The sequence below is a fragment of the Mus caroli genome, unplaced genomic scaffold (assembly GCF_978045245.1).
Source record: "Mus caroli unplaced genomic scaffold, Mus_caroli_1 scaffold_6, whole genome shotgun sequence".
Classification (NCBI taxonomy): Eukaryota; Metazoa; Chordata; class Mammalia; order Rodentia; family Muridae; genus Mus; species Mus caroli.
In genome coordinates this window covers 43,936,972-43,963,815 of record NW_028227261.1, presented here as the reverse complement: position 1 = coordinate 43,963,815, position 26,844 = coordinate 43,936,972, and the positions used below count along the sequence as shown (strand labels likewise).

The window sequence follows — 26,844 nt, the reverse complement described above, 5'->3', positions numbered from 1 at the left end:
GAGAAGGAGAAAGGAGAAAGGAGAAAGGAGAAAGGAGAAAGGAGAAAGGAGAAAGGAGAAAGGAGAAAGGAGAAAGGAGAAAGGAGAAAGGAGAAAGGAGAAGGAGAAGGAGAAGGAGAAGGAGAAGGAGAAGGAGAAGGAGAAGGAGAAGGAGAAGGAGAAGGAGAAGGAGAAGGAGAAGGAGAAGGAGAAGGAGCAGGAGCAGGAGCAGGAGCAGGAGGAGGAGGAGGAGGAGGAGGAGGGGGAGGAGGGGGAGGAGGAGGAGGAGGGGGAGGAGGAGGAGGAGGGGGGGAGGAGGAGGAGGAGAGGGGGAGAGGGAGAGGGGGGAGGGGGAGAGGAGGGAGGAGGAGAGGGAGGGGGAGGAAAGGGAGGAAAGAAGGAAGGAAGGAAGGTAGGAAAGGGGGAGAAGGAGAAGAAACATTTTCCAAGAGCCTACTCTGTAGGACCTCTAACTCAGTAGTTAGACATCTATCCTTACCCCTCTGGATTAGCTGACAGCCTCCTGCAGTAGATATCCCCAAGGATCAAGGCCATGGCTATTTATTGAGTGTTTAATGTGTGCCCAAAGGTGCCTTGGTTTCATCACCCTTTGGTTTTTAATGAAGCAACATTAACTTTTAATTATCAAGTTAAAATGTCCCTTAGCTCTCATGGGTTTATACATTATGGCTCAGTTCTCTCTTAGCTGAAGATTCCTTGATTATGTTTGCTTCATCTTCCCACTCAAAGTGCAGCCTCCCAAAGACAATCCTGGCACTCTGTCTGCAGGAGCAGGCATATGGGGGTGATCCCCACGGGGGAGAGTCAAGCAGAGGCTTCGGATATAATGAGATGTGAGTTAGAATTGTCACTCAGTCCTAGGAGATCTTTGTGAACCACTGTCTCTGGGCTCTTGCTCAGATCATGATCAATTTCCTTTGTGGTTTGTTAAGAGTTAGATGAGCTAATTGTTGTGAGAACGGCTTACAAACTATATAAACATGCAAGACACCACCGGTTATTGTCAATAGATTTCCTATTGGATAAGAAAAAAGAATGTAACTTCTCTAAGTTGGATCCCCGTGCTCCTCTCAGCTCTGTTGCTGTAGCACTTGGTCCTCTCCTTTGCTCCTTCAAACTGTCATCATACATGCAACTTCAGGTAAAATGTCCATCTCTCCTATAAGGTTTTAAGCTCCGAGAAGGCCATAAGCCCCATGCCAAGCACAGTCTGTGCCATCTCTGTGTAATTGAAAAGAACATATTGAGAGTCTATAAACTTGTAGACAGTTTGATTGGCATTGAATCAGTTAAAAACCTCATTTATTCTCACACAATCCTGTGTGTTAGGACTTATTTTGTCTTCAGTTTCCATGGAGCAAACAGAGAATCTGAAAAGGAAACTGATTCTACAGGCCATCAGGCTCACCCTTTGTGGAACTGACACCAAGGGTCCAGTCTCTGAACCTTCTGAATCACTCTGCTTCCAGGATATGCTTCTGTGAACATTGTCACTGCCATGGCCATCACTGGGGCCACTTGTCACTGATGAGGAAAAAGCAGAAATGAGGAGGTCCTACTTAACCTTGATGGCATGGTACAAACCCACCCCACTCCCCCTCAGTGCCAAGCCTCCCGTCTCTATGGTTCTTTTTCCAGGCCTAGGGGTAAAGGAGAAAAAAGGACGCCGGAAAAGTCTCTTCCTTCTTGCCCAGCCAGGCATGGGCCTCCCTAGATTCTTAGAAAGAGAATGCAGCATGTCTGCAATAACATGCAAGTCTGATGGTTTACTTCTAAGAAAAGTTAGACAGTAAGAGACAAATTAAAAGTAGAAAAAGGGTTCTTCCCCATCTTGCTATGACTGGGCATTTCCCCTGCTAGAAAACATTATGCTTACAGATTACCCTGGTCCTGAGTTTATTCGTCTAAGCCAAAAGGAGGTCACAGATCCAGAGGCTCAACTGTTCAGGATAACTTGAGATTAAAAGTTCAGTCCCTGGTCAGCAAGACTTGGGGAATATCTCAGCATTATCTCTTGCAAGTTCCTTTTGCCTCAGTTTCCTGTTTGACAGCAGCGCTTATCTCATGTATTGTATAAGAGTGTCGACAGGACCAGACCCAGGAAGTGTTCCATGAATGTCAGCAGTGTCTGTGGTATGTGGGTCAGTGAAAGCCTGGGCTATGGAGCCAGAGGAGGCTTGAGTTCTGCCAGTTATCGCCGTGTGATGTGGGACTCCCTCTACATGTGATTTACATTCTGTTCCTGAGTTCCCTTATCTTTAAGGAGTGTTTCTGATAAGTTTGTGTGAGGATTGATGAGTGTCCAGCATGTAGTAAGTCCATGTTGTCATTATACCCTCAGTAGCTCCCTGTGACTCAAATTAGCTCAGCCCTAACATGTACAGTGGCCAGTCACTCCCTTGCCTACCTGCTGACTGTGGCTATAATCCTCACCTACTGCCAGTCCATCTGTTTCATTTACCTACAGGTCTTATGATGACACCTAGCACATAGGAGATTTATAGTAAACATTCTCAAAGATCTAATTAATTAATTAATGAGTATTTGAGTGAAAGGGCTTTAAAAACCCTGCAAGACTTCAGAGGAGGGTACTAGTAACTGAGAGCTTTAAGGGGACTTGTCTGTCAAGAGACCATTAGAGTTGAACATTAATCATAAACAAGGCATCACCACATGGAAAAGGAAGGGATGCCTGAGATAGAGGGCGTGAAAACACCTAAGAAGATGTAGGAAGCTCTGTTAGGCTGGCAGTGTGAGACAGAGAGAGCAGGAGATAGAGTCCTAAGGTCTAGCTCTGTGGTTCCCTAGGCTGGCTGCCAGCTTTTCTTATGTGACCTTTCTCTCCTTTTGTGGCAGAAAATGTTCAGCCATGTTCAGGACATGCCTGACAAAGGAAAATGTCACCATGCTACTTCAGAAAGTTATGCCACACAAGACAGAAGGACTTGACACTGTTTGGTTCATTTGACTGTGTGTCTTCTGAGACATGGCCTTGACACATTGGCCAAGCAGGCTTCAAACCTAGTCTCAAGTGATCCTTATACCTTGGGCTACAGGTGTGTGCCAATGTGTCCAGCTGCTTGGTTATTAAGCAGTCTTCAATTTTTCCAACTTTTGGAAAGATTACCACCTTTCACATAACTAACTAAAAGATATGTCAATTGATTAAATGTTTTTGTTGTTGTTAGTTTGTTTGTTGGCCTGAGTTCTACAGGAATAACATCTTGGGACTGAATCTTAGCTGGGAAGTTGTCAGGCTGTTCTAGAACACTTCTCACTTGTTCAGTGCATACACTCACCTCAAACCCCCTTTGAATATCTGAGGCCAGTCTTGCCCAGACATATAGTTCTTCAGCTCAGAGAGCCTGCGTGGCATGTACTTGGCTATGATCAAGCAATTGCTTGCTAGACTGCAAATTCCTAAAGACAGAAAAATAGAGAAAGGAGCCTTGTGGTCAGTCTCTCAGGTTCCCATCTCACCCTTTGTTCCTCCATCTGTGAAACAGAAATGTTAACAGAATTTTCCCTTCTCAGGCTATCATTGCCCAAATCCAACCCCATCTCAACTAAAGCCCCTCTGCCCTTCCAGAACCCTAGTTCCCTAGGTCTTCCTCAATTTGACTGAATATGTGATAAACACCAAAGCACTCCCCGATGTGAAGGATTCAACACGGTGTCAGAACACCAAGCTCAGACTTTGGCTTGTGCAGAGTGAGAGGAAGCAGGGCAGAACACAGAACGCAGAATGAAAACCCAGTTCCTCCCTGGTGTCCAAAAGAAAATGAACTCCACACTAAATTATGTTGCAAATATGCCCCGAGGTAGTTTTAATTTTATTGGCACTGATTTTAATTTACTCTTTAGGCCCCTGATTGCAGGATGAGCTGTTGGCTGCTGGCAAGGGGACAGCCCTTCATCACTTGGTTTTAATTAAGGTTCTTAAGTTTGGAAGGAGAGAACAGAGATGTCCCTTCGCCCACTTCTGTTCTCATTCCCAAGTTATAATTAAAGGCCCCGCATCTGCGACAGATCCCTTGCTCTATGTAGCATGGCTACAGAATTAAGTCATTTGATTGCTAAAACAGGAGAAAAAGGTCCCACAAAAACCTGAGGTTGCATTCATTCCATCATTCATTAATTCACTTGTCCATTCATGAACTGGTTTTCTCATTTCTTCCTTCATTGAGCTTTAATAGTAGTTTCTATACCAGCATTAGTTCTGATCTTGCGGGTTTTATAAAATTGATAATATATGATCCCTGCCCTCAAAGATTTCACATCCAAATGAGAGATAGAAATAAAGAATTACATGATTATGAAGGGGGCTACTAACTTAGCCAGAGGCATAAAATAAGGCCTTTGAGTGATGGTACACTACTAGGAATTGAACCCAGAGCCTTGAGCGTTCTAGGTAACTGTTGTACCAACAAGATACATCCCAACCCCCCTCTTTATTTTAGACAATATTTCCCTCAGCTGCTTAGGCTGACCCCAAATTTGTGTTCCTCACACCTACCCCTATCTCTTAAGTATCTGGGATGACATATGTGTACCACCATCATACTCAGCAAAACAAAGCATTCTAAACCAAGATTTTGTACTAATCAAAATGAATAATACTAGCTTTTAAAACAACTTCAGTGGCTGTGATATACTAAAGGTTCATTCATGCCTCACGTGGCAGTCAGATGCAGGCCTCCCGGCCACTTTTCTGTAAGTATTGATTTGGGGACATGGGTGAGTGAAACACAACAGGAGCGCTCCTAGGTGTGGTTAAGATAAAAGTTTTATTGTAGATATGAGAGAGAGAACAGCTGGAGGCATCTAGAAAGGTACAGACTGAAGTGCGCCATGAAAAGAGTAGGGGAGAGTTAAACAGGAAAAGAAGAGAAAAAGAGCAAACAGGATGCATGGAATGGAGGAAGCATGTAGCCAAAATGGCTGAGCTACATAGCAAAGAAAAGCTGGGGGAAGGGAAGCCGCCCCTGTGCTGGAGAGACTCAGAGTAGAGGGCAGGATGAGAAGTACTGGGATGGACAAGCTATAAGCCACAGGCTCTGAGTAAGACTTGTCCCCAAGTTTCTTTGGGACTTGACAGTAGGCTTCTTTTTTTCTTATGACATTATAGTTTTTACAGGTAGTTTCCGAGAAGTATGAGAATGTGGTTGATTTATGCAAATTGTATGGTCTGTCCCATCATGGCAGTGTCCATTGTTGCCTGCATCCTGTTTGATCCCAGCTGAATAGCAAGAGAAAATGGAAACTGCCTTCCTTATCCCCCCTCCCCCATCAAAAGAAAATAGGACAGGCAAGCATCTGTTCAGCTTATGCCTTACATTTCAAAGTTGGGAAGAGTTAACTAGATAAAGTGTAGAGACAGTTTCCAGGCAGAGGAATATCATGTGTGGATTCAAAGATGAAGATGACGGTTCAAGGTTCTCCAGGTAGCTCCAGGTAGCAGAAAATGATGAGGACTGATTCTGATGAGAGACCAGATCGTACAGGGGTTTTAAAGCATATCCAAAGGATTGGTCTCTGTCCTGTAAATAATGAAGAACTGTAGACCAGGGCTTGGTCTCTGTTCTGTAAGCAGTAAAGAACTGTAGAACAGTCTGAACTAGATCTACGGAAGTGTTTGCATATGAAAAGGGCATTTTAAAACAGCAAGGTCCTCTATTAAGAAGTGATTATAAGAGTAGACTGACTAAGTAAAAGAAGATGAAAATTCGGATCAGATCTGGGCCCCTCTCCAAGAAAATCATAGGAAACCCTGTCTATCAGCTAGATTGAGAATAAAGTAACAAGTACAGGCACCAAGGCCTAGTCAAGATGCTGTACAGAAAATGAGTGAGTTACATTAATTGGTAATGAGAAGAACTAATGAAAAGCTTAATGAAGGTTCTGTGTGTCGTATCCATTCGCCATTTATTTTCCATTTATGTCTATAATATTTTATTAACAATTTCACGCATGCATATAATGTGTCTTACCCATACTCACCTCTGACTCTTCTCCCAGAGATATGCAGATCCTCCCATACCTTCTCATTACCTCTTTCTATTTTTTAATAACCCACTGAATTCAATTTGTACTGCCCGTACTCTCGTGGATGTAGGGCCGTCCACTGGAACATGGGTAACTATACTATTAAAGAAAACTGATGCCTCCTTCCCTGTCCACGCTAGGATGTTGACTGCCTTGGTCTTGTATGGTCTTGGGCAGGTAACCAAGCTGTTGGGATTTCCTGACTGCAGATGTCACAGTTTTGCTCTAATCCTTCCCAACCTCTGGCCTCTCTCCGTCAATTCTTCCTGAGCGTCAGGGATAGCAGGGAGTGATATAGTTGCCCTGTTTGTGGTTGAGCATTCCGTGCTTTTATTCTTTTCACACTGGCCCATTGTGAGTTCCTCAACCAATAACTACGGACTCCACAAAAAATAGTCCTCTGAAGAGGTCTGAGAACTGCACTAATCTCAGAGTCGAGAGCTAGGAATTTAGAGGGAAGTTGGGGACTTTTAGAAACAGCAGAATAATTAAATGTGGTTCACCCTTGGGGAGCTTCTCTTGGCCAAATTAATAGTACTGTGCATACATCTCCTTATGTGAAGTGGACCTCAAACCCAATCAGAAAACGGTGGTTACCTTCCTAATACTGCTGTGTGGTCATTTTGTAATTCACAATATTCATAGCTGAGTAGGAAGTTGATGACCTTTCCTTCAGCAGCCTACATGACATGTTCCGGTACTTGGAAAGCTGTCCAACAGGAGCAAAGCTTCCAGCTTGGTTTCTCCATGTCATGTGTCCAAAGTGTTTAGTGCCTTCAGCAATAGAATTTAACCATCAAATTCTTGTGGGCAGCCAAGAGCAATGACAATAGCCTGTATTGTTTTGGAAGCCTTCAGCACACCCTAACCAACAACTTCAAGAGAGTATCTCAAGCCTAGCACTGGATAATTCCAATTAAACTCCTTTATATGAATATACATACACAGATACATTAATTCATACATACATACATGCATACATACATACACATATGTAAGTGAATAATATTCTTAGGAAATAATGGTTTCTATACAACTTTTTCAAACATCCTTGGAGTTAGCTATTCCTCTCTGCACCCCCTCCTCCTCCGTATCAACCAACCCATCTAAACTCAAATGAGAATACTTAAAGGTAATCAAAGGAACTGGAAACAAAATAAACAGTGAAAGAAGTCAAGTCAGAAACTCCAAAAGAAAAGGATGATAAATGTGATTACATTAAGAAAAAAATACATTTAAAAGTTCTTTCATGGAGGGTTGTTCTAGTAAAGTAACATAGAAAAGAATGACAAAATATTTCATATAACACAGAAAGGTGAATTTGTGTAATATATAGCTTTTTATAAATCAGTAAATCAGAGAGAGGGAGAGAGAGAGAAAGAGAGAGAGAGGGAGAGAGAGAGAGATTGAGCCTAGTAACTCAATTCTAAAATGGGCAAAGAAAATGAGCAGTCATTTCACTGAAAATGCAAGTAATTCTTACACATATGAAAAGAAGTTTAACTAGATAATAAAAGATAATTGCAGTAACAGAAATTCACATTAAAACTAATCTTAGATATCACTTCCCACCCATCAAAAATGATAAATTTCAAAAAGTAAAAATGTACCCATGCTGTCAAGGTGATTAGGCCCTGATCCACTGTTGGGAGTGTACCAGACCTTCTAAGGAAGCCTGCCAGCATTTATTAGAATTGTATTTGTGTGTGTGTGTGTGTGTGTGTGTGTGTGTGTGTGAGATCTTAGTGATTCCATTTCTGTGAATCCAGCATATAACTGTTGTATATGCAAAGTCCATCATCAAAGCACTGCTGGTAACAGAAGAAGACTGGAAACTCCTTATATGTTCATTAGGTAGGGAGTTGATTATCTGTGAAAAAGAATGAAACAACTATTTGTTGAAAAAAATACTCCTAAGTCATAGAAGGAAAGAAGAAAAGAAAAGACCTGAACAATAAGGTTAAGGTGTTATCATTTTGGAATGGGGACACTATTTCATTGTTTATACAAAGACTGCCTCTGGAAGAGTTCGTGCTGACCTGACAGCAAAACTGTATGTTTGATTGTAGGATGGAGTGGAAGGGATATTTTCCACTATAAAATATTACATGCCTTTTAACTTCTGAACAATATTGTCAATCAATTAAAATTCACCTGCTGGTAATTTAAAGTGAAGTCACATTAACCTCCTGGTGTCAGAATGTGAGATTTGTTGGACAACTCATACCATACCCAAGTGGCTGTCAATGGGGCCTGGCCCAAGTCCTTGCTCTGTCACTGGCTTGCCAGCCAGCCCTGCACAAACGTCCCCACTCCTGTCTGATTGGAGATAGGTCAAAGGGACTGGTTTCCAAGGCCTCTCTGTCTCTGGCAGTCAGAGATATAAATTGTAGTTTTTCCTCACACATTTCTCCAGGCATCTGTCTACCTCTTCCTTTCCTCTGCAGCTCATCAGAAGCTCAGAGGAAAAGACAGACAATTGAAGAAAATAAAATTGCAAAGATGACTTTTATGGGGCTCCAGTTGTATCATTGTGTATTCCTCCTCCAAAGCTGAAAATGATGAGTTTAATATCACACAGAGAACTGCATCTTGTTGCTCTCAGAAGAGAGTGTATGCTACCCAGAGAACCAGGAGCTCAGCAAGACATAATTCTTCACCCCAACTCTGAGGCAAATGAAATGACAGTCATCAAGCCCGTATTCTAGAAGCAACACAGATTTTATTTGGTGGTAACTTCATTTGAAAGTGTCCCAAGGAGGGTGAATCCTTCTACACGTGGGCTTTTCCTCTTCTCCAGGACTACAAACCAGAATGAAGATGGTTAGGTGACCAACATGGCTAGTGTTAGTCGCTGATGACAAGTCAGTTTTGTCAGGAGTCAAGCAAGAGTCCTGGGCATTAGATCCAATGTTCTGTAAGCTCAGGCAAATATTTTTCACATTTAGGTCTTTGTAATAATAACAACAATAATAATAATATATGACATGTAAAAAGAGGAGAATCATTACATTACATTAGTGTCTAGAGATACTAAAGATCTAATGTCCTAAAAGTCCTCTAGTTTCTGCCAGTCTGTCATGGTACCCTGGGTCATCTCCTGGTGTCTTTTGTACCATCATTCTACAAACAGTCCTGAGCATCCTGTACTTATAGACACGAAGTTCTTAGAGACAACTCTCCATCTTCAGGAAAGTTAATAAATAATGTCATTATTTAATAAATAATGACAATAATCAAACTTGGAAGTGTTTTAACCATGTAAGCAGACAGTCTCTGCAATGTCACTTATAGATTACAAAGCCTCCCTCACCAAAAACTGTTCCTTTGTTGTTGGGGAAAAGATGAGACATCGTGACAAAAGGTTAAATGAAAGAGCTAATTGAGACATCACGATAAAGCTTCTAGGAGGAGCCTAGCATGCCTAGGACACACATGAAATGATGACAAGTCTTACTCCTGGGTCTGCTTCCTAATATAACTCTAAGATTAGGGTCAAAATACTTATTTCTCTGATTCAAAATACCCCCTACACAACTATCTAGGGCTAGTGAAGTCACTATAACCACCACTTTCAAAATACACTCTAAATATTTGCCCCAATTACCCACAGAGCAATGTAGTCCTTACCTCTCCCTCATCCAGGAAACTTCTCTTTGCAACAGATGGAGACCATTGTAGAAAACCACAACCAATCAAAATACAGAGCTAGGGAGTCCCAGTGGACAAAACATTCCAGCGCTTAAGGCTCAGGGAACATTGCAGAAGAGGAAGAAGAACGATTTTAAGAACCAGAGGATCGAGGGATTTTTCTGTGACATTGTATCTCCTAGTTATATCAGAAGCTACACCCATAGAGGCCCACCAACATGACTGCCTAACATGAGCTGAACAAGGACAACAATAGACATGCCAAAGTGAACCAGGGCAAAGACCACAAGCTTCAATCCTCTACAAAGCACTACCGGCAACTAAGGAATCTTCAGAGTGGGAGAAAGCATATGCGTGTGTGTGTGTGTGTGTGTGTGTGTATGTGTGTGTATATATACATATATATACATGAAACGACAATTAATGTAAAAGGAGAACATGAATTTGGAAGACAGCAAGGAGAGGTATATGGGAGACTTGGGGACTTGGGAGGGAGGAAAGAGAATGGAGAAATGATGTAATTATAGCTTCAAAATTAGAAGAAAGGGTTTTGTTTTTTTTTTTAAATCCCGAGGCTCAAAGTAGGAGCATAATTTACCCCAGACTCCTCAGATAGAAATGGAAGTTAAGACAAAAATCACAGGAGTGTCCAATGTAAATACAATGATTTCCTGGAAGGTATTTCTTATTAATCAGATAATAACTTCTCAAAATGCCTAATCATGCTTTATGTAAGTAACTTAGTTGGAAATACAACAAAACCCTCATTTCTTGGAGACTTGTAAAAAACAGATACTACCAATAACACTTCCCGACACTGACTGAGGAGACTTTAGTTAAAAATGAACAGAAATCGATCCTTGCCTGTCTCCTGCTCTCCAATCACATTGCAAATAGCTGCCAAGTCTATTGACAAAAAAAGAAGAAGAAGAAGAAGAAGAAGAAGAAGAAGAAGAAGAAGAAGAAGAAGAAGAAGAAGAAGAAGAAGAAGAAGAAGAAGAAGAAGCCAGCTGGAAAGGGTGTGTGCAGTGTGGTCTCCTTTAAGGCAGCTCTGTAAGCCCAGCCTTCCCATTTGTTATTCTTTCTCTCAACAGAAAACAAGCCTGGAGTTCTATATTGACATCCACGCCCACTCTACCATGATGAATGGCTTCATGTACGGCAATATCTTTGAGGATGAGGAACGGTTCCAAAGGCAGTCTATTTTTCCAAAACTCCTTTGCCAGAATGCTGAGGACTTCTCCTATGTAAGTGAAAAGTTCTTGGGTAGCCAGTCCCAACCCTGGGGATGCCTCAGCACCTCTTCCTGCCCCCTGTCCTCCATCCCTCTCCTTCTTTCATTTGACCTGACAGGATAGTGTTGGGCCTGTCTGGTCACCTAGTGTTTGTTTAGTGTGTCTGTCTCCAACATTAACAAGGCAAAGAAGCCCATCAAGTGGTCTCCCGGTTTCATGCCTAGCCTGTGGTCTGTTCTCATTTGCTCAAGTTCTTCCAGCAGGAGGACAGTGTATCTGCTCAAGGCATTACACACCCACCATTCTCATCTTCCATGACTTTCTTGGCCCCAATTTCTTTGTCAGTAATTGGTGAATATATTTCTTTTTACCTGGCCTGCACTACAGCTTCCTGGGAAGACATATGCAGCTATAGATATGAAAGTCCCTTGCAGGCAAAAAAAGACCTCAACAAACCTTCAGAGACATCTGAAGTGGGTGGGATAGGCTGGGAGGAGGAAGCTAGAAATTGTGTAGCACAAATCATCATCAGAAAAGAGCGGGAAGAGAAGAGGAGGAGAGACATCAACATGCACTTTTGGGACATTGCGATGGTTTTGTCCACTGTGACTTTGTTTTGATACTAAATCTCTGGGCCTTGTTACTGCCATGTGGCAGGTGGGAAGAGGCCCACAGAGGTCATGGCAATTTTTGAAGTTGATGAGCTGAAAACTCACCTGCTCATTGCTTCAGGCTGGACATTAGTGAGGATAATGAATTTCTTCTGTATGTGGTAAGATGCGCTGTGAATTTCAGTCTTTGGATGACAGGCAGAGAAAGGAGGTTTGGAGGTTGTTTAGCAGAGTCCTTTTTTTTTTTTTTTAAATATCCAAGAGAATCCTGTGGATCAGAAAAGTTGAGAATCTATTGCAAAGTCATCTAGAATTTAGGATGTAGAATCAAACAGGCATCTGCCCATTAGCATCTATGTGACAAAAGCATTTGTTTGTGTAGGAACCTGTAGAGCCTTTGCAACAGTGGTAATTTCAGAGTGAGCTGCAGCCTCTAGTTCACTGGAAGGTGTGCCATAGTTCTGAGGTGCTCACAGGAGTTAAGGTTCCTGGATATACAGAACAGACATCATCTGGGTCATGGTTCTGGTCCTGGTGATGTTTCTGTATCCCAGCTTCCTTGGGAGCTCTGGACTGTCCTCAAGATTATCTATCCCAGTCCCATTCTCTGACTCTCAAGAACTGGCTCCAGAATGGGAGAGTTATGCTTTACCACATAGATTTCAAAGTTTTTGCACTGGAGATTCTATGACCTCTCATATACTTTCCTTTACCTCTACTACAGAGGCAGGGAAAGTGAGGACCACCCAAAGGACAGCTGATAGCTGTCAAACAGTGGGAAGCAAAATTTATGTATCTAAACAGAAGACCTAACTCTAGTCTGTTTCCCTCTTTGTTTGTCCTAATGGGTGCTGCCAACATTGTACAAAAGGAGCATCCTTGATCTCCCTAGCTTATGTTGGACATGAATTCACTTCTCCCTAATGTGATGGGGAACATAGAGATAACTTAGAGCCACTAAGTCAGCCTTCACCTCTATGCTGGTTTACTTACTTGTACATTTGTGAGCTTCAGTTTCTTCATCTACAGAGAAATGAAATATGAACACCTACTTCAATGGGTTATTTTAAAACTAAAACATGATACTAGCTAGGAAACAGTATCTCTATGTTAAACGTTTAATTCTGACCATGATCATGTTTTAGTTCATGTGCTTCCTATCTGCTTTTCACTCCTTCTCAAGCCCCACTCATATTCCTGCAGGTAGCTGTGCCCCTGGAACCCTGATGGATGCTTTCAATTACATTTGTTGACTAACCAGTCCTCACAATAACTGAGATGCTGAAACAGATCCAACTTGTCAGATGATGAAACTAAGAACTAGAGGCATAAGGTTTGCTCAATGCCTAAAAGCTAGTGTGAGTCATCTAGGTCTGATTCTCTGTCTCTTCCCAACTTTATCTTTCACAGACTAGCACATCCTTCAACCGGGATGCTGTGAAAGCAGGAACTGGCCGGCGCTTCCTGGGCGGGCTTCTGGACCACTCATCATACTGCTATACCCTAGAGGTTTCCTTCTACAGTTACATCATTGGGGGCACTACAGCTGCAGTGCCCTACACTGAAGAAGCCTGTATCCTTGCTGGGTTCCACTATATCTAGACCAGCCTTAATCTAACTGGGAGTGTCAAACTTGGGAGGATTTTCTAGGCAGGTCAGGAGTTTGATGCCACCTAAGAAAAGTGCTAGACTCTGGGGTAAGGAAAAATGTGGAAGATTCTATTAGGGATGTCTCTGGACTGTTTGGTTCATCTGTGATATTCCCATGTCCTTCATATGAACATAGAGATCTCAACTGATGCTTCCAGGAGCCAAATCTTCCATAGGCCCTGGGGCCCATGTCCATCCCATGCTTCTGTGTTCCTGTCTTTCTCCTGTACCACCATACTCGCACTTCCTAGCTTCTGCTCCCTCACTTTCTCTTTACTCCCCATTTCCTTTGCCTTTCTCCTTTCTTTCCACCTCTTTTCTCTCCTCTCCCTCCCTCTTCCTTTTCTTCTCACCCCTTTTCTCTTTCCTTCTGGCCCTCCATCTTCCCTGACCCACCCACCCCTACCTTCTATATCTACCACCCTGCTTTTGATAAACTGCTATTCCTCCCAGTTTCTCAAAAAATCATCTTAAGTTCACCATGGTGAAAAATGGGGGCTACTTTCTACCTTGCTTGATTTCTTTGTAAAGAAAATGTATTCACTAGTTTTAGCTTATCGTAAAGTCACTTTATTGTGTCTGTGACATTCTAATAGAACTTGTTAATTTTTATCCTTTGAGTTTTAAATTGATTCATTTCTCTTTTCTAAACTTTTCCTCGGAGAAAGAATTGTAGTTGAGAAAGTTTGAAACAGGAAAAGGATGGCATAAATTAGGAACACAGTTGTCCCTCGATGTTCCAAGATGGTTCCAGAATCGAGAAATCCTGATATTCTAGTATTCTAGCCTCTTGAGTATAGTGTTGTAGTATTTGTATATATACACACATCCTACTGTATACTGTTTTGCTTTTTTTTTTTTTGAGAAAAGATCTCTCTATGTAGTCCTGACTGTCCTGAACTCACTATGTAGACCAGGTTGGCCTCAAACTCACACAGATTCATTTTCCTGACTCTGCCTCCCAAGTGCTGAGATTAAAAGTATGAGCTACCAAGCTACCTCAACATATATTTTAACTCATCTCTAGATCACATAATATCCAATATATTGTAAGTGCTATATAAATCATTGTTATACTGCATTTTAAAGGAAATTATCTGAAAATAGTACAGACTTAATTTTGTAAAACTATTTTCTATCCATGGCTAGTTGAATCTTCTGATACAGAACCCATGGATATGAGAGGCCCATTCACTTTATGTACAAACTACCCCTTCCCCAAATTAAAGTGCTCACACTAGCCTTTCATAATTCTTGGTGAATAGTCATAGAGTTCCTGCTATAAACTGTGGGGGGCGGGGAATCTCATTTGCTAGTGGCATGAGTTAGAACCCAGTCTACGGAGGTTTTAGTGAGCCTCGGTTACTTTTCTGAACTTAAGAGGTCCAGGTGATAGCCTCAGAGCGGGGGCGAGCAAAGAGTAGGCCAGGTGGTAGGTCAGTGTTTCAGACTTCCTAGAGCCTTGGAGATATCATGATAAGAAATGAATGTGCCCACAGACACCAAGACTGAGCCCATCACTTTAGAATGTGATATTATATCTTCTGGCTCAGCAAGGCCAACAAAATAGTCTCTGCTATGAAGCAAAGGAGCATGGCTTCCCAAAATCTAGCCATTCTTAAATACCCCTGGACACCCTCTCCTGCCAACATTTGGTGGTGTGATCCTCCAACTCTTTAAAGACACAGGTGAAGATCAAGTCCACACCACACCTACTTTGGTCTCCTTCAGTATTATGGCAAAGGAAGTTATAGGAATTGTCTAGAAAAAAATTGAATTTATGGGCTAAAGCATAAGTCGCAGGTCTCTCTGGAAGATGCTGTAGCTGGTTTGTCATTGTTTTCTGGCATCCAATTTTATGGGTTCTCCCACCATTCTGTTGGCATGGTTTGCTGATAGAAATTTTATCTTTACTAAAAAATCCTTCCTCAGCTCAGTTTCTGTCTCTTAACACCCAATTCTTCTTTACCAAAAATAAACATATATTAGTGTGCCAGAAATCACAACCACCACCTGGGGTAAAGTGCTAGAGAAGAGGGCACTCTAAGGCTTTTGTTCTACTGGGGAGAGAGAAGAGAGAAGAGAGAATTAAAATACGCACAATAAGCTCAGTGATAGAGGAATTCCAGAAGATTAAGGGACACTTATATTTAAAAGAAGTATATGTAAATTAGCATGGTAGTACACACTTGTAATCCCAGCATGCTAGATACAAAGGCAGGAAGGTCATGAGTTTCAGGCTACCCTGAGGTACAAAACAAATTTCAAGATAGCTAACAAAACTTACTTCAAAAATCAATGCTGCCACAACTGCTTCTAATAATAATAATGGTGTATATGTGTGAATGTCTGTGTGAGTGTGTAAGTGTATGTGTGTGTGTGTGTGTGTGAGTGAATGTGTGTGAGTGGATGTGTGTGTGGATGAGAGACAGAGAAAGAGATAAAGGGAGAGAGGGGGGAGGGGGCAGGGGGAGAGGGAGAGAGAAAGGGAGAGAGAAAGAGGAGTGCTAACTAAGGGCCAGGTCAAGTTCTACAGAGTAGCAGTAACTAAACATGTCTTTAAACTCAGGTAAAGCCTCCTGGAAGGCCCATCTCAACTGACTTTTATTATTGGGCAGGAGTTAGTCCAATGGGATTGGAATGCGTTACTGAAGGGAGAACCCTGCAGACAGAGAGGCAAGGAAGGAAAGTATACACGTGTAGCAAGAAGATAACTGGTCAGGTCTGGGCAAAGGCCCTTAGATCTAGGTGTAAATTTGTAGACTGAAAGGAATTCAAACTTGAATAGTAGGTAATGAAGAACAATAGATGTTTTGTAAATAGTGGGAAGTCACCCAGGCTATATTAAAGGCAGGGACATATAGTAAGAGGTTGGTGGAACAATCCATATGAAAGCTGCTTCAGACCAATACTAGAGGATGGGCACAGAATATTTCAATGTCAAACTGAGAAGATGCAAAAATAATTGCATTAGTGGTTACAGGAGCTGGAGACTGGAAGGCGTCAGTGGTGAATGGAGAGGCTGTGCACCAGCGTTGTAGTCCCTGCTTGTCAGTGAGGGGGGCGCGGGGGGGGGGGGGGGGAGGAGCCTGGAACTATACCAGGGAAGCACAAGTCAGCTTGGTACATTCAAGGATGATTTAACCTGGTTCCTCTTTGATATACTTTATTTTCAAGACTCATCTCATAACAGAGGGAGAACAGTCAGACAGATTGTGATCTTTGTTGGCTGCTGGCTCTGTGTCCCAATCAGAAAAAGAAATTACATGGTCTGATGGGAATGGCAATATGGTCTGGGAGGAAGTGTCCTCTAGACTGAGAATCAGGAGACCTGATTCCGACAACAGACAGCGCAGGCCTCATCCCAGACAGTGCCCTTCCAAGTGTCCTCTAGGCTCTGCAAGGTGACTTTATCTTTATAGAGCAACTGAGGACTTTCTGGATTTTCTATCCTGCTGTGGGACTCAGAAACACCCACAAAGAAGTAAGTGCTATGCAAAGAACAGACTTTCTATTCACACATATCTGGGTTTGAATCTTGCCTCAGCTACACAGTAGGTGGGTGAGCCCCTTTGAATAGGTTGCATAACAGAACTGGCCTCAGTTTCTTTATGTGTAACTGGGAGCTATAATTGTATGATGCTCTGGTTATGGTGAAGTTAAGGGAAATAACTATATATATTTTCAAAGGTTTCCACAAAGACTAGTGGTCTTTGGCATCCTAGCCTGTCCATGTTGTAGTAAGAACACAGATCTGACATTAGAGTTCCAGATGTGAGTTCTGTTTTATTTTCTGAGAGGCTTAGCACAGTTATATAACCACTCCAGACATTAGTTCTTTATCTGTAAAGTGAGGCTGACAGTGAGTTACGTCTTGTAAGGGTTGCGAGGGTTACATGGGGAAGGCTATGTTGTCCTGAACTGTTAAATCAACGTGCCATATATTAGTGATATTAGATACCGTTCTCTCACTTTTCCTTCCTGTCATTTGTCATCCTCTTGTTGTGAAATGATAGAGTCCTGATACTTTCAGGCGACTCTCCAGTTATTACTATTTACATTTTATTGTCCTGACAACTAATAAATATGCTATTTTCAAATGGTTGAGAGAGAGAGAGAGAGAGAGAGAGAGAGAGAGAGAGAGAGAGAGAGGGAGAGAAGGAGAGAAGGAGAGAAGGAGAGAAGGAGAAGAAGATAAATTAGAATCATAAAGTTACTCAATGATTCTCCAGCCTTTGTTTCTGGTCTGGTTACAAGCTGAGAGGAAACAGCTCCTTAATATAATGGATGAGAAAAATTTTGGGAAGAGGAAGCCTGAGTCCTGAGCAGGCTGGTTTCCTGTGGCTGTGTCCATACTGAAATCAGATAATGCTGGCTCTGAAGAATGGTACAGCTAGCCAAGGGAAGATACCAAGATTCTGTCAGCTAATGGCTGTCATTTCAGACCACAGTGGATCCCTCAGAGTGGGCCCTCTGAAATGTTCATCAAACTTTTTTATTTATTCATCTGTCCAACAAAACCCACTAGACATTGGAAAGAGACAGGAATAAGTGGCTATGTATCTAAGAAGATAGGTTTTTGAGCAAAGAGGACAAGGGAAAGAGAATAAAGGTCCTGACAGAGGAAAGATCTGCTGGGCAAGGGGGAAGGGGTCAGCAGGGAGCAGAGGGGAAAGAACTTCCTAGAGGAAGAGAAACCAGGGCCCAGACTTCCAGGATGAATGGATGCAAACTAGGGAAGAAGGGGGTGGAGCCACCTTTCTGGCAGAGGGAGAAGTACAGGAGAGAGGCCAGATGCCAGGGGAAGGATGCTCTGTCCAAGCATTCCACGGTAGCTGGGGCTGGGCCAGGAACAAACAGTGATCAATAACCACGGGAGAAAGACCCATGAAAGAAGCACATTGAATAAGCCGCAGTAACACTTGCAAAACATTGTTATTGTTTGTTTCCACTGGCTTCCTAGATAGATGAATATAGATAACAGAACCATAGATATGAGAACTCTGGCAGGCCCAGAGACTGCCCAGTCAGTCTCAGGAAATTAAGAAGTTCCAATTAATTCTAGTCACAAAACAGTCTCAGTTGAGCAATTACTGTGTCTGGTCTGATTCAAAGCATCAAACCTCTTCAAAGAAAATCATCCCCACCCTCTGGGCCTGTCAAAAATAGGCTGATCCCACGTTCATACTTCTGGGGGTCAAGCAGGATAAAGGAGCACTAGAAAGAGACAGGACGGGCCTCTGATACTTAAAGGATGGCATGGACTATTCCACATGAGCCCCTTAGGCACCCCACTTTCTAGTGCTGGATGCTAGAGGACTGCTTAGAAGGTCTGTCAGCTGGACTTCCTTCCTCAGCCCCAAATGACCTGGCTTCTCTCCCCACTGGGGTTCACTGCTTCTCATAGATGGTTCTCTCCTATGAAGGTCAACTCAAGGCTGCAAACTTGTTCAGGTTTTCTCTCATTAAATCCTGCACGGTGGTATCATTCCCCCATATTGAAATGTGTGTTTTGGTGATTCCAACTGAAACCAGCCCTAGACAAGGTCCATGTAACACGTTCCTGCAGATAACAGGTAGGACTGAGTGTGTTTATTGTTCAGATATAGGGCACAGGGAAGAAGCAAGGAAGGTATCCAGGATGTTGGTCTGAAGAACACAGTAGAGAGGAGGATCAGCCAGTCCCTCAAATATGAAAGAAGTGGTAGAGGGCATTCTGAGCTCTTTTTGAGCTCTGAGGACATAAAGGGTTCATATGACATGCAAATGGCGAATTTTAGTAGACACATGGTTCTATGGTCCTGAAGCTCTGGAGAAAGACCTCAGCTTTGGACAGGTTCATCATAAGTATTAGGTACCATGAAGTCACAATAAAGTGGGTTTTTTTGGTGTCACCATCTGCTTCATGAGTTGGTGTAAAGAATGTTGGACTGAGCGTTGGGATCTTAGTCCCACTGTGGCCATTGGCTGTGTGACCTTGGCTATGTCACTGGACCCTTAGTGTTTACTGACAGATAGCCCGTGGTGAATGCCAATGACTGAATGAATGAAGTAGAGGAAGGCCTTGCCCTCTGTCCGTCAGACCATGTGACTCTCTGAGGAGATGGTAGGGTCTGTGATCTGAGCTGTTCTGCAGGCTGATCTGTGTTCTTGAGCGAGGGTGAGAGTGCTGCCTGGGTTTTCATTCTTGCTGGGAAGATTGTAATTTGGGGGTAGATGAAGAATAGGAAGACATCAGGTCTGACATGCTTTTTGGTATTTCTCTCAGACAAGTCAGACATCTCAGAACTTTCCAGTTTCTTACTTGTCACACTCAGGGTCATCGCTTTGCTAAGATTTATAAGAAGCCAAAATAGAAACCTTCAGCTTGAGGGTTTGGAGAGTAGAATACTAAACCTTACTGAAGTCTGATAATTTTTTTTTATCGTCCCTAAAGATATAAACTAGGGTTTGAACTTTAAATAGGAATGCTTTCTAGATAACTGGTTGAATGAATAGAAGCAGAAACGTTCTAAAAGTGAACTCTGTTTCTGACCACCTGCACTGGCTCACTGACTGCAGCTCTGGCTGAAAACTTGCCATGCAAATTTGGGGAGGTCAGTAGTGCTCTGGGTCCCAGTATTCTCGCCTTCTTAGGTTAGAAGACAAGATGATAGACCTGAAAGCTTATTTCCAAATCAATAGGCATGTAGGCAGACGTTTGGGCAGATGGATGGGTGGGTGCAGATAATCACTTGATTTGGGTCTTTGATGTAGAAGTAGAGGAAGGGATGCTCAGAAAAATCAAATGACATCCTCTAGGATGCCCAGGTACCAAGTGTTAGAGCTGGGGTTTAAAATCCCGATAGGTCCAGCTCTAAGTTCCACCTGGCAAGCCATCTTGCCATCCTCTCTGCTTCCCTCCCATGTCTTCCTGGAGGACAGGAACTGTGCTTATGAACTCCAGAGAGGCTGGGACTCCTACAGCTCTTAATTTTTCTCTACCTACAGAAACCCCTTCCTGTAGGACTGGTCCCTGATACTAACCTGTCTGTCATTCCTGATGACCCAGCTCTGCTGACCAACACCAGCTTCTGATTGCTCTTAGCCACCTTGCCTTGTACTAGTTGATGCCCACATTCATGTCAAAGTGTGCCCTGGTTCCTAAATGCTCACTGTTTGACTGGAAAACTGAAATGCCATTACCTTCATTCTCCACCCCCTTTCATCCCCCAAAATGAGGTTTCGAAGGTTTTATCTGCTTTTGTCAAGTTTATCACCATAATTCGAAATGCTGTTAATATTACTGTCAGCAGAGAGCTACAAATTACAAAGTTGTAAAGTTACTTTATAGTGATAACTGTCAGCTTTCACTGTGGCACTGCAAGCTTGGCTCCATGGAAACCATGATGATGATAAAGAGCCTATATTGTTTCAGGATTGCAGCTGTGAGCTGGCAGGCAGGAAGCATCCTGGCTGACTCCTAAGTCATCCAAATCCATTTGTCTGCACCCATGTTCACTTGCACACCTGTGCACACCAAGTACTTGTCTTCCCACTTTCTTGTTGTACAAATGTGTGAGCATTCTCAAAGCCAAGGCTTTCCCTCAGTTTCAACCAATTGCATCCTTGAGCTTAACTTTGTTCAGTCCAGAAGACAACAGGGACCACCAAACTTCATTCAAAGAGTTGAATTTGGATCTAATTCACATTTGTTGGACATCTACTAAGTGCTGGACATAGTCATTCTTAGGAATTTGTCAGGCTCCTGGAGCACCAGCTGTTCTCCATAGAACAACCTCAGAATCAACACCACGTCTCACCCCAGGCTGCACACCCGGCAGAGACACATTGCCTGGCTAGAGTTTCTTTCCGTCAATATTTTCCTCAAGATGATAAATGTGCTGCCAATAAGAGGAGGCAGCTGCCAGCTCTGTCTGAGACAAGGGCCTTTAGCTGGGCTATGGCCGTGATTGGCTTGTTGATGTGTCTCCAAAGAGGGAGGGAGCTGGAGGGAACTCCGAGGAGGCTCAGGACCAGAGCTCTCAGTCTACAGATTTGCCTTGGGTTAATAGGGCTTCTCCCCCCTCTTCTCATCCTCTAATCACCCCACTAAAATACGGTCTTTGAAGAGAAGCCACAAAGTGAAGATGCTTATAGCAGAACTGTAGCTCACAGCCGGCATGTTAAATAACAGGGTAAGGAAGAAAGCAGCTTCCCCAGCCAGGCTGGACCGGATGCAAATCCTGGTTCTGCTGTTTACCAGTGGTGTGGCTCCAAGTAAATGACTTGGTTGCACTGATTCTCCGTCAGCTCATCTGCCATGCTGTCATTCTGATACTTACCTCACAGGGGTGTTTTGAGTAGATGCAAACATTGGGAAATATACTCCAGTGCCTGTTCAATTGCCAAGAACGTAGTAGGCACTCAGTAAATTGCACCACGATTGTTACTCTTTCTAACCAAGTAATGCATTAGGTGAAATCAAGTTATTCGTGTCTGGGCTATCAGAATAGAGGCAATGTGCTTGGACCAGGTGTCTCTGAGATTCTTAGGGGGCTCCTGTGGTTTTGAAATAGTAGTCTTCTTAGCTATGTGTTTGGAGTACTCAGTTATTTCTCTGGGATTAGACTTCCATATCTGTTCTCACCAGCACAGCTTTTTTTTTTTTAATTAAATAAATTATTTCATGAGGACAAAGTCACAGTGTAATCAGTGTCAGCATTAAGCCAGTGCTGGAGCTTGGCTGAGGCTGGAGTTCGGGGCGGCCGAGATTTCACATTTGGTCTCAGTTATACACACATGGAACCCACTCTCTCCCTAATCTGGAATTGAAGAAACAGGGATGAGAGTTAAGAGACCTGGATTTGCCTAATAGAATTCAGTAACTGGGAAGTGCTGGGGGTTATTTGGTCACGTGATCACAGACCACTGATGCCTCCCTCAGTTTTCAGTTCTCTTTGTTGTAGCTAGTCCATGAGGTTGTGCAGATCAAATGGGTAGGGGAGAGGTGGGTCTGAAAGTGTTCCACTCACAAAGGGAGAGATCTTTTGGTGGAGGTCGGGGTGCAGGGTGAAGAGGGAGGCATTCTACCCATTCGAACAGAAAGCCATCTGGAAGAGATAGAGACAGGGACAGGCCCAGAGGTGGTTCTTGATGGCATGAGGACAGCCAGGGAGGACCCAAATAATTTCAGTGTCAAACTCATGTCCACTGATCTGATAGCATGGGAGAAGTGCTAGCCACAGGGCTAGGAACCCATAGAACTATTGGGGGTTTGGTGAGATCTTGCTTCTCACTCCTGGCTTGGCTCCTTCCCTCCTGGCTCACAGAGACACCTGAAGACTCTAACAGCAGCTTTCTTGCAGTTGCCTGAGGTTGAAGCGCCCCCTCCTGGCTCTGGGGTGCATGGCTACCAGAGAGAGCCAGTTCTTTCCCACCAGAAGGCTGAAGACAACCCCTTCCTTTGTCTAGGCTAAGGCCTGAGCTCTGCCCTCACCACCACCAGCTCCCAGCTATCTTTGGGGATCTGGAAGAGGGAGGCTTGCACTTCCTGACTTCTCTTAGGTCTTAGCATGAGCATCATCCCTTACCTGCCATCCCTTTGACTCCCTCTTCCTCTTCTCTATTACCTTTGTCTGTTCACCTATTTGGTGCTTTCTTAGACACACGTGTGTTTCATATGTGGCTGTCTGCATCCTTCCCTCACCTTGTCCACTCCCTCATCTTCACCCCTACTCAGCCCCCTTCCCCCTTCCCATGACTTCAGTTCTTTCTCTCTTATGTTCTTTTCCCTCTTACCTTGTACTTAGTGCTTTGTATTCATATCACATTTAGACCCAGAGCACTCCATTGAGATGACTTCAAGAAGGTTGCTTAGTGCTCTGACTCTGAAACTGACTGAGGGGTCAATGAAGTCATGTGTCCTGAGTGTGGCACGCAGTCCCTATGATATTGTTCATCTCCCTTTCAGCCATATCACCTGGCAGGCCTTCTGCTATTCTTGTCCTCTTTTCAAAACCCCCTCCAAGCTTCCCTCCACCTCCTTTTTTTTTTCTTGGCACTATAATTCAGAATCAAATATCATTGTTTTGAGTCTTTCAGGAAACTGTAGACTTCTCCTTCACCTTGAAGGAACTTCCTTCTGTGCTCTACTCTCTCCTCTGTCTCCCCTAGGAAAGACATGAGTCTTCTTGTCTAAGCACGGATAAGGGGCTCTGAGCCAAGGTAAGGTATAGTCAGCTGAAGGGTATCTGACATCATGGAGTCTCTGTTCAGAGTGCATCTTACAAGGAAGTTTTATGGTAAGGAAGGAGTCATGTTCTAAGGTCCACAGGACACCCACCAGTGACTTGAATGTATTTTCTAATTTATTTATGACTTGTGGCAAATTGAAGCAAAAGCATGTAGTACCACAAAGAAACAAGGAATGTTTCCCAGCACCGAACTCCTAAGAAGACATTTGTCTGAGAGATTCATGTTGGAAGCCCAGGAGAGTGGGTTCTGGCCTCTGGTTCATGAGTACTCCTTCAGCAGAGAGCAGCCTATGGATCACATGGGTATCTTTGACAGTGCTCCTTCATGAGAGCCAAGGACTCAGTCCTAAAACACAGTCTGAGCATACAGCTGCCTGTGGCCTAACCAGACACAAGGATAATGCAGGCATGTCTAGACAGTATCCTTCTAGCTGTCCTCAAAGATTGTCATATATTTCAGCACAGATGCGGAGAAAAGCAGGGTCAGCAAGTGGCACAGGGCCAGGCAGTTAGAAATGCTGGCTCTAAAATGACATGGGTCTGGTTTCATTTCTAAACCTATGTAGCTCTAGACAACTTACTGTGGCCTCTCTGGGCTTGAGCCTCCTGAATAGAGATAATAATACAAACCTCCCAGAGTCTTTGTGAGAGGAAAATGAGTTGATATAAGCTTCTAGGAAGGGTTGATGGCTCTTCCCAGGCTGCACAGTTCTCTGTGATCACTGGGGCTCCCAGAAGGTTAGAGAGATACCGAGAGGTCATCTGGTGTCCTGGGCAGAGACTTGCCTTCACCACCATGGACAACCAGTCTTAAAGCAAAGAGACCTCTACTTTTGAGTTTTCCCATACAAAAATTGACTGCAGTTTGAGTCTTCTCAGTATGCTGAGGGCAAACCACAATATCCCAAGCTCTCTTGCCTTTGGAGAAGCATTTTAGTAAAAGTCATGTGCAAGAGGCTCCCCCTGCCCCTGGGATTGTGGGAAGGAAATCTTTTTGGCATAGCGAAGGTGCCTGGAAAGTTGTGTTTTGTCTCCCTGTGCTAAGCATCTTATTGGCTTAGTTCTGGAGGCAGCCATTTGAAGCAGTCACTACCTTCTTTCAGGAAAAAAGGTATTCCATTCCATTATTGAGCTTTCATACTTGGGGGTGGGGTGCAGAGCCAGAACCTATGACCCAACAGTACCTACTCTGTCTCCTTTGCTCCCATACAGAGTACTTGAGGGACTTGGCCTGCCTGGTCCCAAACTTCCTCTACACTGGAACCCCCACTGTCCCTGGAGAGTCAATAGACCCCCCAGCTCTGGTCCAGTAGACCCCTACTTTGAGACTACTGTCTCCCCTTGTTTGTTTATTCCTAAGTAGCTGAGAGTGTTTCACCGAATCGTGGCTTTTTACCGGGAGGAGTTATTGAGGGGAAGCTACTGGGCTCTGCAGAAGTTACTGGGCTATGCTACAATTCATTTTTAGATTGCATAGTGGGACAAGAAGGAACAATGATTTCACAGGTGCATGACTAACCCAAAGCATTTTAATCTTCAAAATGTCAGCTTTTATGGTCAGTGGCTGTTCCATGGTGAGCAGTAGCACTGTGAATGTTAAGGTCCCAGCATGGCAGGGCACCTGGACAAGGCATCATCATAAAGGCAGACAGACTCCAGAGACTGTGGCTGGTACTGCAGGCCAGCCTGGAAGTGCCTCCTGAAAACAAATGCATCATCATCGAGTGTGACTGATCACCTCGGATCCCAAGATGATGGTGTGTATAAACATGGATCTTTACTGCATCTCAGAGAGAGCAGCAGCATGGTATCCAGGTGCTGGAGGAGCATTAAAGTGCTAGCCCAAGGTCACTGTCTTGCTATGACATCATACTGGCCTTCGCCTCCATATCTTTAAAGCAATAATTAATTCACCTGTGTGTTGCACCCACCAATGAGCTAAAAGAAATTTGGAACAGGTAATGAAAAGCCTATATCATATTAGGACTGTGTGGGATGGTGAGAGAAACAAGGCTGTCTGTGTGCAGCCCACTGCCCCGCAGGACTGTATTAGGAAACAAGGACCCAGGAAAAACCCTGTTAGGTTATTACTAGTGGTCAGAGAAGCCAGTCAGGGTAACTAAGTTTCCTCTTCAGGCTTTCATTTCTTCCACCAGTAAACGTGTTAAATGGAGGAAATTCAAAACAGATATTTACCATTCTATATGCACCTCTTTGCTAGGCACTGGGGATCAGTAATGAGCAGGACAGTTTCCCTAGGGGAGTTCAACTACGATGTTTCTAACATCTTCCACACAGATATGTCACACATTCAAGGTGCAATCCTATGTGGGTGATGGGTCAAGTCCTAAGGTCCTTATGAGGGTGTCCTAGGTCTTCTGTGACCCGGGCAAGATGGGTTCAATGTCAGAGCATGCAGAGGTGAGTAGGGACAGGAAGAGAGGCCAGGGAACTCACCGAAATCCGAGGAACCAGACACTGCTTATTCATTATGGGCACCATTGGTTTGATACGAGGTTTCTCAGTGTTCCTCTGTACTTACCTCACACTTTGGGACCAAGAACCTGGAGATGATCAGGCAAAGTCCCTGCATCCCAGGATGTCATCTGCAGAGGCTGACACACACACACATGGACGAGAGTGTCCTTTGAGAACACCTAAGGTAGAAGGATACGTGAGAAAGAAGGGACATAGCTTGGCAGTAGGGATGTGATGGCTTCACAGAGAAGGAGTCCTTGGGCAGAAACCCCAAGAATGAAATGACTACTCTAGGCCAGACTTCACAGAGGAAACACACTGCTTGTAAGATCCAGGGGAGTTTGAGAAACAAGATCTCCCAGCTGCGTCTCCCACTGAGTGTGCCTATGGGAACCTTGGCACTCCTACATCCACACTGAAGGAGGAAAGCTTTGCAGTGTTCCAGTCCAAGGGCATGAGTGTGTTTGTGGCTCTAGCAAAAGACTAAACATTCAGCCTTGGATGCCTGGAGCAACCCGAGCCCTGGAGCAAAGAATCTCCTCACTTTTGCCTTTGTTGGGAAACAAATACCATGCTTTCAGAATGCAGTAGCAGGAGAGACTGAGAGTCATTGGCCCAGCTCTATGTGGGGTCCTCCCCTGTGTGCCCATTAAGCACTTGTCCTCTGCACTGACCTACCACCCTCCTCTCAGTGTCTATTTCCCTCAGGATAAACCTTCATCACTCCTCGGCTGCTTAGGTGGTAGCAGAGAGCAGAAAGTCACCTTTGAGTCTGTCATACACTAGCTGAAGATATTTTATTACCTTGTCAGGACAAAAGGCAGTAGGATGCATTTCAATTGAGGATCTAATATTTTGCAGGGTCATAACTGGTCCCTTCATAGTAATCTCAAGTTCTGGCTCTCAACTAGAAATCTCTACTGGATCCCACTGCCTCTC

The 26,844-nt window shown here is 43.7% G+C and overlaps 1 protein-coding gene across 4 annotated transcripts in view; it reads left to right on the top strand.

The window, feature by feature from the left end:
- LOC110293190 (AGBL carboxypeptidase 4) overlaps positions 1–26,844 on the top strand; it is a 1,191,022-nt gene that overhangs the window by 1,132,034 nt on the left and 32,144 nt on the right. For all 4 annotated transcript variants that reach the window (XM_029476352.2, XM_085839081.1, XM_021161009.2 and 1 more), the window contains exons 10-11: positions 10,791–10,943; positions 12,953–13,115. In XM_029476352.2, the coding sequence (XP_029332212.1) occupies positions 10,791–10,943; positions 12,953–13,115 (316 nt within the window). The remainder of the gene's footprint in view (positions 1–10,790; positions 10,944–12,952; positions 13,116–26,844) is intronic.